Source organism: Mobula hypostoma, chromosome 21 (genome assembly GCF_963921235.1).
Source record: "Mobula hypostoma chromosome 21, sMobHyp1.1, whole genome shotgun sequence".
NCBI lineage: Eukaryota > Metazoa > Chordata > Chondrichthyes > Myliobatiformes > Myliobatidae > Mobula > Mobula hypostoma.
The window spans coordinates 42,742,114-42,756,898 of record NC_086117.1 but is presented as its reverse complement, the minus strand read 5'-3'; the positions used below and the strand labels follow the sequence as shown (position 1 = coordinate 42,756,898).

Sequence of the window (14,785 nt, the reverse complement as noted above, 5' to 3'; positions counted from 1 at the left end):
AAATAATTAATATTATTATATAATAAAAAGATTTTTGAAGGATTGTTTTAAAATCATTAAGTTGCTGTAAGTTTTTTTTTTGCTAAGGAATAAAGTCAGATATCCGGCAAATCAGAGACTTACAAGATCAGCTGCAAAAGAGCCAGCAGAGTTCTAACAAGCCAATTTCCCTTTCTCTTTCAGCTATGGGATTTAAGGCAGGCAAAACATAAAGTATGTGAATATAGGGGACACCTACAGACTACTGCAGCCTGCATCTTTCTTCCAAGTGTGAACTCTTCATTCCCTTTGGTGGCCACCTCTGCACATGACTGTACTGTGAGGATCTGGAACCGTGACAGTGCAGGTACTCTCCCTACTCCTGATTCCAAACTTACCTATTTGAATCTAGTTTCAGTCTGTCCCTTTGCCTGTAGTTGCACTGTAATCTAAAATCTGGAGTCTTTCTTGGATAGTTCAAACTGGGGTTTTCTTAAGGGAAGAAAGTTGAGAGATGACCACTCAAGTTATGAAGAGATTGGTAGGGTAGACACAGAGAAGATGTACTTAAAAGTGGAAAAGTGAAACAAAATTTCAGAGAAAGTTAGTGATCTTGGGATCACTAAGAGATAATCTCAGGATATCTCTGGACAATCTCTTCCTGTACCATGCACTAGTGAGGATAAGAATAGGATGATATAACAGATGAATGTGTGGCTGAAGAATTGGTGTGGATTCAGGGTTTCTGATTTGCGGATCATTGGGATCTGTTCTGGGGAAGGCAAGATATATACAAAAGGGTCGGGTCACACATGAACTTGAGAGAGACTAATGCTATTGTGAGCAGGTTTGCTAGGTTGGAAGGAATATGAGAGTCAGAGTGAAATGTCAGATGGTAGAGTAGTTGTTGTAAAGGTAGAGAGACCGTGAGGCAGGATAGGCAGTGGAGAGGGATAAACACAGTCAGTTGGATAATGTAAGAAGTGTCAGAAACAAAGGTGATGAATTTAGATCATGGATTGGTACTTGGAGCTACAAAGTTGAGGCCATTACCAAGACTTAGCTGTCAGAAGGGTAGGAATGCCTGCTGGATGTTCCAGGGTTTAGATAAGGGAAAGAGAGGGAGGTCACAGAGATGAGGGAGTCACATTGCTAATCAGGGATAGTAACACAACTGTAGAAAGGATGGATGTTGTGGTGGGATTGTCTAGTGAGTCGGTGTGAGCAGAAATCAGAAACAGAAAAGGAGCAATCACTCTATTGGGAACGTTCTATAGACCCACCAATAGCAATGGTGACACTGAAGAGCAGATCAGGAGGCGGATTTTGGAAAGGTGCAAAAATAACATAGTCGTTGCTGTGGCTGACTTCAACTTCCCTAATATTGATTGACGTGTCCATAGTGCAAGAGGTTTAAATGGGGCAGAAGGATTCCTGATACAATATATGGACAAGCTGGCTAGAGGAGAGAGTATACTGAGTCTACTACTAGGCAATAAACATTTCAGAGACAGTGACCACAACTTCCAGACCTTTAGTATAGCTTTGGACGAGCATAAGAGCAGGCGGTATGGGAAAGTATTTCATTGGAGGGCTAATTGTGATGCGATTAGGCAGGAACTTGGGAGCGTAAATTGGGAACATTTCTTCCCAGAGAAATGTACAATGGAAATGTGGAGGTTCTGGTTCATGGGGTTCTGCATAGGTTTTTCCCACTGAGACAGGGAAGATGGAAGGGTGAAGGAACCATGGTTGACAAGCGGGTTGGAACAATTAGTCAAGAGGAAGAAGTAAGTATACTTAGGATTTAGGAAGCAAAGATCAGACAGGGCTCTTGAGATTTATAAGGTAGCCAGAAGGACCAAAATATACTAGTCCTGATGTGTCCCAACTAAATTGTATCTAATATATATATATATATAATATGTATATATGTTATATAATTAAGTAGTGCAAAAAAAGAGTGAGGTAGTGTTAACGGATTCATCGTCCATTCAGAAATCTGATGACGGAAGGGAGGAAGCTGTTCCTGAAACATTGAGAGTGTTTCTTCAGGCTTCTGTACCTCCTCCTTGATGGTAGCAATGAGAAGACGGCATGCCCTAGTCGATGGGGAGGGCGGTCCTTAATGATGGATGCCACCTTTTTGAGGCATCACTCTTTAAAGATGTCCTTGATGCTGGGGAGGCTAGTGCCCGTGATGGAGTTGGCTGAGTTAACAGCTTCCTGCGGTGTTTTCCAATCCTGTGTATTGATCCCTCCAAACTAGATGCTGATGCACCCAGTTAGAATGCTCTCCACAGTACATCTGTAGAAATCTACAAACATCTTTGTGACATACAAAGTCTCCTCAAACTCCTAATGATAAACCCTCGGATGTGCCTTCTTTTTAAATGCATCAATATGTTGGACCCAGGGTAGATCTTCAGAGATCCAGTGGTGAGGACCAAGAAGGTATAGTCAAGGGAGATGGAGGAGTGCTTACAGGATTGCTTTGAGCCGGTGAACTGGACAATATTCAAGGATTCATCTTCAAATCTGAATGAATATGCCATAGTTGTTACTGACTTCGTCAGGAGCTCATCCTTTCTACTGCTGATCCCTCGAAGAGGGTTGGTGTGTGTTCCCTCAACTTTTCCTTCATGAAGTCCACAATCAATTCCTTGGTTTTACTGATGTTAAGTGTAAGGTTGTTGTTGCAAAAGCACTCAAACGGCTGATCTACAGTATACTATCACCATCTGAAATTCTGCCAACAATAGTTGTGTTGTTGGCAAATTTATAGATAGTGTTTGTGCTGTGTTTAGCAACTCAGTTGCACAGACTGTGGTCTCCCAGTGAGGAAGTCAAGGGTTTTGGAGCTTGTTGATTAGAATTAAGGGTATGATTTTGATGAATGCTGAGCTGTAATCAATAAACAGCAGCCTGACATAAGTATTGTCCAGGTGATTCAAGGCTGAGTAGAGAGCCAGTGATATTTCATTCACTGTAGACCTACTGTGGTAGTAGACAAATTGCCGTGTTTGCAGGTCCAGGTCTTTGCTTAGGCAGCAGTTGATTCTAGCCAAGACCAACCTCTCAAAGCACTTCACAGTAAATGTGAATGCCAGTAGTTGTTGAGGCAGCTCCCCCTGCTCTTCATGGGCACTGGTATGATTATCACCCTTTTGAGGTAGGTGGGAACCTCTGACTGCAGCAGTGAGAAATTGAAGATGTCCTTGAACCAGTGGCAGCACCAGAGATTTTTTCTTGCTGGTGCTACAGCGGGGCTGAATTATTCAGTGATGGTGCTGAGGGATGTGATGTATGGTGATAGGTATTTGCAAGGTGTGGCGTTCAAAAGTCAGTTTCAAGCATTATGTGCCTGCTATAAATGCCTCTGTTGATTCACAAGCAACAGCAATTGATAGATCTAATATAGAAGTGAACTGAGACAGTGTCAACAGCATCAGAGACAACCCGGGCTACACAGAGCATAAACAATCAAACCAACAGAGCATCGGACCCACAGCGCACAACGTGAATCACGCATTAATCATGCAATCAGCGTCAAATGCGTGCTTTTCAACTGAAAAACACAACACTAACCCACAATGTCCACTGCTATTTGCATTACATAGACAGATAATGCCAAACGATAACACCGTTATTGAAGTCAAATAAGGCAAACAACAGATACAAGGCTTTACCAGGAGTTGGACAAATCGTACTCTGACCATGCAATACCTCAGTTAATTCGGCTACTGAATTTAAAACAAAAATCAACAGAATCACCGCTTGGAAGTCTAAGCAAAACCAGTAGGCTTAATAGCAGTAAATGTAATATTTCAGGATTTGCAGGAAACATAAGGACTATGGGGTATCCACCACAAAATAATAATAATCAGCATTAGTCTTGGCCCAAATTTTTAAAAAATCAACTGCACTCACCACTGATGTTTTCAGAGAAGCACAATCCGTCTGTTGTTGTAATTGGTGGTGAAAGCATCAATGATTTTCTGGATGTCAAGTGCTTTGGTACTCCGGCTGTTTATGGCCAACAGAGCCAAGTTGCTGTTCCGAGCATCGCCACTGCTATTCCTTAGGTAGTTTTTGGGGCGTCTGAAGCAAGAGAAACTCCGTTTGCATGAGGCAAGTGTCACAGGCAGAGTCAGTGATATGCAGATTAGTTTGTATAAATCTATAAATGTATCGCAGTAGGGTCTCATTAGAGCTAGAAATTCCACTATGTCATTCACTGTCTGTCCTTGCTTTTGTTTTGTTTCCTGCAGGCGCCGAACCTGATGTAGCTCTGCAGTCAGTTTCACTTCAGTCACTCCATAGTATTGGGCTATTGGCCAAAGACAATTCTTGTCTAGGAAGAACTTGTGTTTGGGACTCAATGCTGAGACTCCAGTCAGAACACCCCCAGTCTCAATTGAGAACCGTCTTTTCATTTCAGTCAGAAGTCTGTCTATAACCTGAAAGAAATAGTGGTTGCGAAGGTCATCAGAGGATATGACAGGTGTGTGATCAGTTTGGGCCTCAAAAACAACATCATGTAGGCGGCGGGGTGGCTGGGCCTGTCTCCTTTCATGTGGTCTGCTCTGTATACCGGCCTTGATGCACTGGCCCCTAGCTCTTGCCTGAATTTCACTCCATGATTCCTCTCCCCATTTTGCTGAGTGCATCGATACTAGACTGAGCCAAGTCCACAGCTCCAGACTGGGAAAGCTCCAAACTGGGAAATTGTAGCTGATCTGACATGAACTTAGTGACTCAGAATACATCTTCAAACAGAGTGAGAAGTAAAGCAAACTCCTCGTCAATCAGTCGATTTACAGCTCTGGCCTCCGTTTTCCTCCGTGCATTTGGTTGACCCATAATATCCTGTAGTGTAGCTAGAATGGCAGGGAGTGATTTCCTTATAGCCAACAAAGCTGTATACTGCCATGCCCAGCGTGATTCTGACAATTTCTTCAACTCTATGGGCTGTGCAGTTGATTCCAGTTCTCTCTGTTTCTTCATGTAAAGACCGTGGGCAACAGAGTTTGAAAAGAAGTTGTAAAACAGCTGCACAGTTTCAAAAAACTCACCCGCTTGTTGTACATTGCTCACAAAATCCACTAAAACAAGGTTAAGTCTGTGAGCATGGCAGTGTGTATATATAATGCCTGCGGGACCTCTTTCCTGAACCTCTCATGTACCCCGTTATTGCACCCGGACATCACTGCCACCCTGTCATAACACTGACCTATACACGCGTTCTTATCAATAACACGCTGGGTGAGTGTCTGTTCAATGCTTTTAAGAAGCAACTCTGCATCCAACCCTTCTGCTGCAGTGAAGTGCAAGAATTCTTCAAGCACTGTTTCGTTATTCAAATACCGCACCACCACTGATATTTGCTCCTTTTCACTCAAGTCTTTACTCTCATCCACCATGATGGCAAAATGTCCAGCCTCCTTGATTTCTGCATTTATTTGACGTCTGACCATATCTGCCATAATACCCATAATTTCATTTTGGATATCGTCATGGGTGTTTTTTGCATTTCCAGGATTATCCTCTATTCTTTCAGCTACAGTCTTATCAAACTTCCCAATTACACTGAGCAACTCAACAAAGTTTCCCCTATTGCCAGATCTATCATTCTCCCGGTGTCCTCGCTGGGCAATGCCTCGGCATGCAGTATAGCGTAGAGACTTAACCACTGATCTCATATACTCACGATTTTCTTGGGCAATCTTTGCATGTCCTTTATCAAACATATCTCCCAACCGTCTTGTTTTCTCAATCTGAATTCAGCCCATGCCTCCATAGCAAACTTATGAACTGCACTTATATGGTGGGTTTTGAAAGCTGTTGCAGCTTTCTGCCAGTTGCGGTAACCGGTGACAGTGAAGATAGACTCAGACTCAGAATGGAACCCATGTCCCCCACACAGGAAGTGCCTGCATGCGAAGCAGAATGTAGTATCTTTTGTGATTGAATATTCCAGTCAGTCAAACCAGCCACAAATAAAACTCCTTTGCTGATTGCCAAACTGTTTCGAGCAGCAAAGGGTACTTTTTTAATGCTGGCCGACAGGGTCCTTCCTCAGGCTGCTGGCTAACATCACTAACAGTATTCCCACTAGCACTAAGAGAGGTTTCATCTACGTTCTCTTCTGAATCCCACTCCACTTCTTGTTCCTCTGCTTTGCCCTCACACTCCTTCGATGAACTGCTGTCGTCCTCATCCCCACTTACTCCTTTCTGCATGTCACTTTCAATTAAGACAGGTTCAGGCTGAGGCACCACTGATTCCTCTAGATGAGGTTGTTTTCTAACTAAAAATTGACCCATTTTTCACTCCAGCCAAAATAATGCACGTGCCAGACCCACGCTAGCTTGTAAAAGTATAATGTGTGTGTGTGTGTAGCATCCGTTAGTCTTGCGAGACCATTGATCTGCGGCTAGATGTACACTATCAATCTCTTGCATGAGTGAGAGTGAGTGACATAACCACCTTAACTGATCTGAGGACAGCAACGGCAAGACATTGACAATGAACAAATAAGCAGAAGTGTAGAGTGGATCTGACCTTAGGACCAGCACAGATAACTTTATCGCTGCGGGGGTGCTATGGTAATTGGGGGCGCTGTTTCACTGGATCAACTGGAGAAACAAGCTGTATTCAAAACTATACAGAGAAAGCAAAGCAGCTGCAATTTGTATGTGAAATTTCAGTTAATTTCTTGGTGGTGCTATTGTAATTTCTGCTGGGGCTATAGCACCAGCTAGCACCACCCCTGCCTTGGACACTCCCAACAATTATTTGGCACGGATTTTCAGAGCCCTGACAGGTACACCAACAGGGCCTGATGCCTTGTAAGGGTTCACTCTTTTGAAGATGTTCTGTTGTTGGCCTCTGGGACAGAGATCACAAGTTCACCAGATGCTACAGGGATTCACACAGGTATAGTTTTACTCCCTTTCAAAGTGTGCATAAAGGACATTGAGCTCAAATGAAGCATCACAGCCATTCATGTTAGGTTTTTCTTTGTAGGAAGTAATGGCCTGCAAACCCTGCCAGAGCAGATGTGCATCTGATTCCATTTCTAAACTCACTTTTAAAATAGCCTTTCGTAGAACATACCTGGATTCTAGTATGGTTATGGATCACCAGTCTTGAATACTACAGGTCTAGCCCTCAGCAGACTACAAATCTTTTGGTTCACCTATGGCTTGTGCTTATCGAAGGCACACTCATCCAGATAGTTCTTGATAAAGTTGTTGACAGCTGTGGCATATTCATTCAATTTCGAAAATGCATCCCTGAATATCGTCTAATCCACCGACTCAGAACAGCACTCATCCTCCTCCTTTGACCATATCTTCTTGGTCCTCACCATTGGTGCTGTGGTCTTTAGTTTTTGCCTATATGCTGGGTGTAGAAGTACAGCCAGGTGACTGTACTCTGCAAAGTGTGGGTGTGGGATAGTAAGGCAAGCATTCTTGATGGTGGTATAACAGTGGTCAAGTGTGTTGGTTCCTTTGGTTCTGTCGTCGTGGCTATCCCTCAAGGTCGAAGATGATGGTCTTCGTTCTGAAGAAATGGCCCACAGAGTGAAGACGCCTGTGTGTGTATTTGTTTAACGTGTACATGATGTTGCACTCCAAGAAGCACACGATACTTCACAAATCAACCAACTGATTCCAATGGCATGGAAACCATGACGGTTGGAGCTGATGGATTTGTTTCAGCCTTCATCCGCCTTCACAGCCGTTGAGCTTGAAGTAACTTTGTCCGCCTGTTCCACCGTTGAGGTCTTGGTTGGATTGTTCTTTGTCAGGGACCTCACCCTCGACCTTACCGCCATGGGTGACCCTGACGGCATAGCTCCAGACGGCATTGCTCTCGGGATCACAGGACCACACAAGCTTCTCCACCGCGACAAGGTGACAATCCATGGAGAAGACTGATTCTACAGGTGGTATGTTGGTGGTAGTTGTTTAGAGGCTTGAAGCTGGCCTGGTTGAAATTCCCTGCAGTGATAGCCAAGGAATCAAGGTGTGCTGTTTCATGCCTGCTGATTTCATTGTTCAGCACCTCCTGTGCCTGCCTGTCATTGGCATGAGGTGCATGGCAGAGCATGATTCTTAGCAGTGTGGAGGAACAGAGGTACTTTGGGGTCCAAGTCCATAAAGTTGCCAAGCAAGTTGATAGAGTGATTAAGAAGGCATATGTTGTGTCGGCCATTAATCCAGGGATTGAGTTCAAGAGCTGCAAATTAATGTTGCAGCTCTATAAAATTCTGGTTAGACCACACTAGGAGTATTGTGTTCATTACTGGTGACCTTAATATAGGAAGTATGAGGAAGCTTTAGGGAGAGAGCAGAGGAGATTTACCAGGATACTGCCTGGATTAAAGAAGGTGTCTTACGAGTAAAGGTTGAGCAAAGGAGTATGAGAGGAGACTTGACAGAGTTGTATAAGATGGTAAGAGGTATAGATAGCAAGGACAGCCAGAGAGTTTGTCCCAGGGTGGTAAAGGCTAATATGAGAAGACATCGCTTTAAGGTAATTGCAGGAAAGTATAAGAGAATGTCAGGGGTAGATTTTTTGTACAGAGAATGATGAGTGCATGGAACACACTGCTGGGAGCGCTGGTAAAGGCAGATACTTTAGGGACATTTAAGAGTATCTCAGAAGCAGCCAATTAGAAAACTCTCCCTTTATGCCTACCTTTTGCCTTCTGCCTGTCAGCCAATCTTCTATCATTGCTAGTATTTTTCCTGTAATGCCATGGGCTCCTGCCTTGTTTAACAGCCTTGTGTGCAACACCTTGTCAACGACCACCTGAAAATCCAAGTGAGCAACATCCAATAACTCTCCATTCTCTATCCTGCGCGTTATTTTCTCAAAGAATTCCAAAGACTTAGAAACATATAAAACCTACAGCACAATGCAGGCCCTTCGGCCCACAAAGCTGTGCTGATCATGTCCTTGCCTTAGAAATTACCTAGGGTTACCCATAGCCCTCTATTTTTTCCTAAGTTCCGTGAACCTACCCAGGAGTCTTTTAAAAGACCCTATCATATCCACCTCCACCACCGTCACCGGCACCCCATCCCACGCACTCACCACTCTCTGCGTATTAAAAAAAAACGCACCTTGACATCTCCTCTGTACCCACTTCCAAGCACCTTAAAACTGTGCCATCTCATGCTAGCCATTTCAGCCCTGGGATAAAGCCTCTGACTACCCACACAATCAATGCCTCTCATCATCTTGTACACCTCTATTAGGTCACCTCTCATCCTCTGTCACTCCAAGGAAAAAAGGCCAAGCTCACTCATAAGGCATGCTCTCCAATCCAGGCAACATCCTTGTAAATCTCCTCTGCACCCTTTCTATGATTTCCACATCCTTCCAGTAGTGAGGCGACCAGAAATGAGCATAGTACTCCAAGTGTGATCTGACCAGGGTCCTTTACAGCCGCAACATTACCTCTCGGCTCCTAAACTCAATCCCACGATTGATGGAGGCCAATGCACCGTATGCTTTCTTAACCACAGAGTCAACCTGAGCAGCAGCTTTGAGTGTCCTATGGACTCTGACCCCAAGATCTCTCTGATCCTCCACACTGCCAAGAGTCTTACCATTAATACTATATTCTGCCATCATATTTGACCTACCAAAATGAACCACTTCATACTTATCTGGGTTGAACTCCATCTGCCACTTCTCAGCCCAGTTTTAGCCCCCTTTAAATTGCATAGCTATAGGATAAACAGTTCGAGCAAAATGTCAACAAGAGGAATTCTGCAGATGCTGGAAATTCACACGTCGACTGTACCTCTTCCTCGAGATGCTGCCGGGCCTGCTGCGTTCACCAGCAACTTTGATGTGTGCTGCTAGTAAAATGTCAGCTGTTTAGTCCCTCCATAGATGTGGCCTGACTTGCTGAGTTCCTTCAGCATCTTGTGGGAGCTGCTGAGGATTTCCAGTATCTGCAGAATCTCTAGTACTTGTAAAACTAGAAGGACTGAGATCCTGGACATGGAACCACATGAGTTAGTCAATCCCTAGGTCTTGTAAAAATGTGTTGCATGGAGATCAACTCCTTGACACACATATCATTACGAAAGATGCCAAACCACACCAACACAATTTGTCTGACTGAAATTCCATAATTTTATATTTATTCAGAGATATAGCACAGAACAGGGCCTTCCAGCCCAATGAGCTGTACAGTCCAGCAACCCACCCATTTAATTCTAGCCTAATCACGGGATAATTTACAATGACCAATTAACCTACTGACTAGAACATCTTTAGACTGTGGGAGGAAACCAGAGCACTCATACAAACATACAAACTCCTTGCAGACGGTGTCAAAGTTGAACTCCAAACTCTGACGTTGTAATAGCTTCGCGCTGTCGTGGCACCTCAACCCAAAACACATTTCACTGTGCTGAAAATTAAAATAAGTAACGACTGACTGACTTCCTAGGCCAATCTGTCTTAATGACATTGATAGAGGAATAAATATTGGTCAAGGCATGAGAAATTCCTCCCCTGCTCTTTGAATTAAAATACCATGTGATTTTTTAATTCCCTGAGAGAACAGACGAAGTGTCAGTTTAGTGCCTTGACCAAAAGGTGGCACTGGAAATCAGCAAAAGAGTTCAGAAGATTGCTCACAACTCTTCAAACTTCCTTGACTCTGTACTACCATCACCTGGAACATTTAATTTATTTTGGGATAGTCTGAAGTCCTCATAGATGCTATATCTAAATATAAATCGTTAGCCTTTCTAATTGAGCTTGGATTTATCAATGTCTTTGGACTCTGCTGCTGCTTACCTCCTCCTGCAGACGTACAGCCACGTACAATGCAACGACTGAGGCAGACCCTGTCGATCAGTACTAGAACTCAAAGTTTCTCTTTCTTTATGTGCAACCCAGTGTCTATATCCTTATCTCCCTATGCCATGCTGTCCTGGTTGAGAGCACCAATCTTTCAATAGCTTTTACTATTGACACAGACATTATTATCAATCATCCAGTGAGCTGCGGTAAGCTCAAAACCGGTCAAGGATAAGAGGGGAACCTTTATCTTTAAAATTCTGCTGTGAAAGGTGCAGACATTTGTATGCATTACTCTGATGGGAGAAATCAGAAGCTGTTTTGGAGATGGACTGAATCTTTTTTTCTTTATTATAGTCTGTATAGGGTCCCTTTGCCTGGACGGTGCTGGACCTCTCACATCATTAGTCTCCGGTGATCGTGCCAGTCTCCTGTGTGGCAGCTTTAATACAGGAATTCATCACCTCCAATTGGACCATTCAGACGGCTGCAGCCTGAGTGAGGTGGCTAGATTCTGAACAGGTGAACAAGTGGGAGTTGCAACAGCATTGCAGAGGAGCTGGGCATGGTTTGTGGGAGGTCCCCAACAGTCGATCACATGAGCTGAGCTGCGCAGCAAGCTTAAGGCAGATACTTGTAGAGTGGGAAGCAAACAGTTCAAAGAGTAGTGGCCTCTGTTACCGCCCCTTCCTCTTATGAATTATGTCCATATGCAATGAGATCCACAGAATGTGGATTCTGTCAATGTAGTTCAGATTAATTGACTGCATTGTATTGAATCAGTATGCATTGTTGTAGATTTTTATTATTTAACTGTTGAATAACTGAATTTTAGACATAATAATGTTTTCAACCTCAGACGCGGTAACATTCTATTTATGAAGTTTAGCGATAAGGCTTTAGTACCAGAAGACATTCCAAGGAACAGGAGATGATAAGGTGAAGTTCAAACCTCTCTGAAGCTCATTATTGTTATTTGCAAACTTCCAACTTTCCATGAGGTAATGTCATTTTTGCAGACTCCTGACTCCATTACCACTGTGATGTTATTACTAATGTATCTGACACGTTATATAAAGTTGTATTGTGACACAACCCATTTGATTAGAGCCCTTGCTGAAGGAGAAATGCACTGGGATCTCAAGCAATAGCTTTCACAGTTCTTTTAGTGAGTTCTGTACATTCGTGCTAATAGCAAAGGGGGGTAAGCAGCAAAATTCCAGCTATGCAAAATACCCTGCTGAGAGCTGATTGACTCAGTGGGATAAATGGCTTCCTACTGTGCTTAGCAATCTGATCATTATTCTGTCCTATTCTGGATTTGAATCCTGTACAGCTATGCTGCAATTTAGCTACAAAACGCCACTAAAGCAGGAATCGATAAATATGAAATCAGCACTAAAGTAAATAATTAGTACTAATATCTTTCTATATTACTTGTATGGGACACATCCTCTATGAATTGTAGTGTAGAACGCCTTTATATGATATGTAGGATACTTGTTGGGTTATAGTTCTGGAATATCATTGTGGTACACCTGTTTAATTAGCAGGCACCAAAGTAAATTTTGCTTCCTGTAACACTAGAAAATGCTTATTTGGAAGAAAGATGTAAATAACTGTTTTGAAGAATATAGAAAAAGAGGATATCATCTGTTTAAATATTTAATTTGTGTAAATGCTACTGCTAATGTAGCTTTTGAATGAGTACATATGAACAATCTCATGAAATATGAATCTTGTTTTTTCCTACCTCTGTAATAAAATCAGACCAAGACAAATAGAGACTGTCTTACATGGCTTTGATTGTGTTATTATGGGATAGCCACAGCAAGCCAAAGAAAACCAACCTAAACATTGCTATCAAGCAGTCTAACCCATTCATCAGCAAGATGATGGAATATGCTGGCAAAAGATCTGTCAAATAATACCAATTTATCAGTTAATCTGCTTCAAATGTAGTTCTGTCTCGATTGCTTATCTCAAGACCTCTTGAAAATCTTGGTTGGATTATTGACAAAGACTTGAGTCTGATCTTATATTCAATGCAACACCTAATTGAATGTGTTATCAAGCAGCTCTGCTATTAAAGACAATTGGAATGGAGGGGAAAGGTCTCTACCATATGAAGAACGATAACCGTGGTTGTCAGAGGCTAGTCAAATCTGTCTCAGGATATCATTGTGGTGGTTGTCAGGGAAGCATCCTAGAATCATCCATTCTCAACTGTTACGTATGTGAACTTTCAGCCATCAAAATGTCAACAATGGGGATATTCACATCCATAGTCCTCAGATAATAAAACATTTCATACATGAAGCAAGATAAATGGTCAGACAAGTGTAAACTAATGTCTGTTGTCAAAAAGGGAAATTCTTCAAGACATTTAATGCCATGCCATGCCTCCTTTATCTACATCTGAGAGTCATCATCTGTCAACCAAATAAACGCCATTGCTCAAGCATCAACTTTTGCTTCTCAAAACAGTCAACAGTTGGGTATTCTTTGATGTGCTCTCCCCATAACCATCAAACTTGCTTAGGAGTGTAAGGGAACACTTTGCATTTGTCCAAGTGAATGTGGCAGCAGCACTGCCCAAAAAGTGAGATTCCATCATTACAAAGAATCAATTATATTTGTCACACCATGCACTAGCTTAAGTATTCATTTCCTTCACCTCAGCAGGGCCATCCAGCAAGTGGGTTTACGTGCTGTCACCCACAAATTCCTCACTTAAGTTACACCATCCAATTACTACATTATTATTGGAATTAGGTCAATATCCTGAAACTTTCTATCCATCAGCATTATGGGAGCATTTTCACTACATATTGAGATAGTTAAGGAAAAGCCTTCTATCACCCTGTCATGGACAGATAGGAAAATAAGTGCCATAATGCCATATTCTGAATGGTGAATTCTTATTGAGGATAGGACTATTGTCATATTTCTTCATTATCCGTATCTTTCTCTACTTAACTGATTCGCAAAAGTTCCTTCAAGAGGAGAGCTGTAATAATTTTATGATGAAAACCTCACACCACCATTTACTTGGTGTAACATTGAATCTAAATATAGTCATGTCAATCTCAACCACATTGTGGTTAGCAAAATGGTGTCAGGATTCAAACAATGGACAATAGATACAGTTTTGCAGGGTTGAAGAAATATGTTCATGGTGAGAGACTCAAACTCAAGAATAACCTGACAGAGATTTTAAGAAGGGTTAATAACAATAGTGTTTACAGAATTTAGTAACATAACTGAAACGGTTCAAACTTAATTATATAATGAGGAAAGTAGTAAAGTTAAAAGTAAATTTATTATCAAAGTAAATATATATCACCATCAGATACATTTTCTTGAAGGCATTCACTGTAAATACAAAGAACCAAAAAAGCCAAACATCATCATCATCATCATAATAATAAATAGCAATAAATGTCAAGAACATGAGATGAAGAGTCTTTGAATAGGTTGTGGGAACGGTTCACTATTGTGTTGAGTGAAGTTATACTCTCTGGTACAATAACTGTTCCTGAAACTGGTGGTGTGAATCCTGAGGTTCCTGTACCTCCTTCCTGATGGCAACAGCGAGAAGCGAGCATAGCCTGAATGGTGGGGTTCTTGATGTTGTTTTCCTGCGGCAGCAGTTCATGTAGATGTGCTCAATGGTGGTGAGGACTTTACCCATGATGGACTAGGCTCCATTTTCTTTTGTAGGCTTTTCAATTCAAGGGCATTGGTGTTTCCATACCAGGCTGTGATGCAAACAGTCAATATATTCTCCACCATACATCTATAGAAGTTCCAGATGACATGCTGAATCTTTGCAAACTTCAATGTATAGTCGAGTAAAAGTATAGAATTCGTATCTACAAGTCCATTCATACAAAGGAAAGTGAAGACTAATTGGTATTGAGAATGAGATTTAACACCTAGTGAAGGTTAGTTAGCACAAATGTTTTAT

General features: G+C 42.2%; 1 protein-coding gene across 2 annotated transcripts in view; it reads left to right on the top strand.

Moving 5' to 3' along the window:
* Positions 1-12,588, top strand: part of wdr31 (WD repeat domain 31) — a 61,385-nt gene extending 48,797 nt beyond the window's left edge. The window contains exons 9-11 of one of the 2 annotated variants that reach the window (XM_063073173.1): positions 184-346; positions 4,251-4,483; positions 11,173-11,292. In XM_063073173.1, coding sequence (XP_062929243.1) covers positions 184-346; positions 4,251-4,438 — 351 coding nt within the window. In that variant the 3' untranslated portion in view covers positions 4,439-4,483; positions 11,173-11,292. Of the gene's footprint in view, positions 1-183; positions 347-4,250; positions 4,484-11,172 lie in introns of both variants that reach the window. The other variant, XM_063073174.1, reaches the window with a different exon arrangement.
* Positions 12,589-14,785: the final 2,197 nt, after the last annotated feature.